This window comes from Miniopterus schreibersii, assembly GCF_964146895.1.
Source record: "Miniopterus schreibersii genome assembly, chromosome: 14".
NCBI classification, from domain to species: Eukaryota; Metazoa; Chordata; class Mammalia; order Chiroptera; family Miniopteridae; genus Miniopterus; species Miniopterus schreibersii.
This window is the reverse complement of record NC_138114.1, coordinates 4,281,930-4,284,132: the sequence shown is the minus strand read 5'-3', so window position 1 is coordinate 4,284,132 and position 2,203 is coordinate 4,281,930. Positions and strand designations below refer to the sequence as shown.

At 51.3% G+C, this 2,203-nt stretch overlaps 1 protein-coding gene across 1 annotated transcript; it reads right to left on the bottom strand.

The window, feature by feature from the left end:
• Positions 1–820: 820 nt before the first annotated feature.
• NPY4R2 (neuropeptide Y receptor Y4-2) lies at positions 821–1,980 on the bottom strand (the record flags this gene model as incomplete). Its single annotated transcript, XM_081158035.1, has 1 exon — positions 821–1,980. Exon 1 carries the CDS (start codon positions 1,946–1,948, stop codon positions 821–823), a length of 1,128 nt encoding a protein of 375 aa, XP_081014161.1. The 5' UTR covers positions 1,949–1,980.
• Positions 1,981–2,203: the final 223 nt, after the last annotated feature.

Genomic DNA, 2,203 nt, shown 5'->3' with positions numbered 1-2,203 from the left:
CCACCTTTTCCATCAGCCGACCATGCCAAGCCTCCTGGTGCTCTCTCCCTGTGCCAGGACCTATCCAAGGCATGGAGGATACGAGCTCTATGACAATACAGATGTCACCCTCAAGGTCCTCACTATCTTATCATGGAGAGATACTTACAGGCTTATTTCCATACAAGACGGCACATGCAGTGAAAGAACAAAAGGATGGAGTAGTGTGTGAATCATGGAATTCCTGCTGCTCAGGGCTGATTTTCCTACTGCAAAGGAGTGTGAGGACCCAAGGCTTCCAGGATTGGTTCTCTGCTATTGGGATTGCTAATCAGATAACAGTAATTCCACTGTCTTGCCTCCATAGAATTCTTTATCATTTACAAAGCCTATCCACAAACATCATCTCTCACAGAGGTTAGGAGCTGACCAAGGTCCAGAGCTGTGACTCAGTGTGCTCCTTCCCTCACCCCACAGTAACCTTGCAGTCTCATTGGTAGAGGTGAAACCCCTGGGTTCCCAGACTAGGCATCTGTTGCTGAGCTACCAAAATGAACCCTGCCTGCTACTTGCAAACCATTTCTGGCTCTGGCATCTGCTCAAGCTGTAAGGCATGCTGTGACCTAAAGAATCTAGACTCAGAAGTCCCCCATGAACAAACAGCTGAACCACCTGAATGTCAGGCTTCACAGGCAAATAGATGCAAAACTGGGCTCTTACCAACCTACCTGGGCCCAGAAAGCCAGGATTGATGGAGTACCACCCTCAGCTTACAGCATGCCCACTTAGCTAAGTGAAGAAGCCTGACAATGAACATGGCAGGGAGAAGCTCTGGACCTGGCTAAATGGGGTTGGACCTGCCACTGAGCCTCAGAGACCCTTTGGAGACTTCTGTGTGTACTGTGGACAGGGGCAGATGCTCAAACTCCTCCACAGGGGTGCTCTGCTGACAAGTCAGCACCAGGGCCTTGACCTCCTTCTTGAAGTTGGTGTTGAGAAAGCCATAGATGAAAGGGTTGACACAGGTGGAGGCCATGGCGAGCAGGTGGCACACCAAGAAGATGAGGTTGCCATGACAAATGGGAATGGCCTCATGGTACCAGTCTTCCAGACTGTTGAACACATGCAGGGGCAGCCAGAGCAGGGCAAAGGCAGCCACCATTGCAACAAGGATCCCGTTGATCCGCTTTATCTGCCAAGCCTGCGAGCTGTAGGAGCCCTTGCGGAACACCCTTCTCTGCTTCCTTAGGCGCTGGTAGATGCGCACATAGCAGACCAGGATGAAGGCCAGTGGGATGCAGTACTGGAAGAGCAGCAGGAAGGTGGTATAGATGATGCGGTGGTGGTACAGTGGCCAGGACTCAGTACAGACCACCTTATCTGCCAGAAATTCCAGAGCCTTGGAATGGTTCTTGTGAAAAACATCCTCCAGGACGCTGTTGGCCAGGAAAGGCAGGGAGAGGAAGCAGGCAGTGAGCCAGATGACCACAATCCCCAGGTAGGCCTGAGAGACACTGGGCTTCCAACCTGTTGGGTTGATGATGAGCTGATGCCTCTCTAGGGCCACAAGGACAAGCGAGAGGATGGAGACTGTCACTGACATACACTGGATGAAGGCTGACATCTTGCAAAGGGCCTCGCCAAAGACCCAGTAGTCCATGATGGTATAGATGGCCGTGAGCGGCTGGCAGATGAGGCACATGAGGAAGTCGGAGAAGGCAAGGTTGGCGATGAGCAGGTTGGTCACATTGGCCTTCTCCTTCTGCCTAATGGTCACACATATAAGGCAGAGATTGCCCAGGACCCCCACAATAGTCTCGATGCTATAGGAGGTGACAATAAAGACCATCAGGTCTAGAGAATCCTGGCAGTGGTCAGAGAAGTTATACAGGATGCCCTTTGACTTACTCCTGTTTTGACTCTGCAGGGATCCTGGGAGCAACAAGGATGGAAAATGAGAGATGTTCATGGTGCATGTGAGAAGATTCCAGGAGGTTCAGTGACGACACCTGCAAAGCAAAGGCAAAGAGGCAAATAGTACTCAAGGATTGTGCTTCCTGTGTGAAGTCCAGGGAGCAGAGGGGTGCAGGTAGAGATGTTCATGGCTGCTTGGACCCGAACGCTGGGACTTAGAGGACCCATAGCCACACAGCTAGTAAGTTAGAGGGCCCAAATTCAAACCCAGATCTGTCTGATGCCAAAACTTGTTCCAGAAATTGTCCTG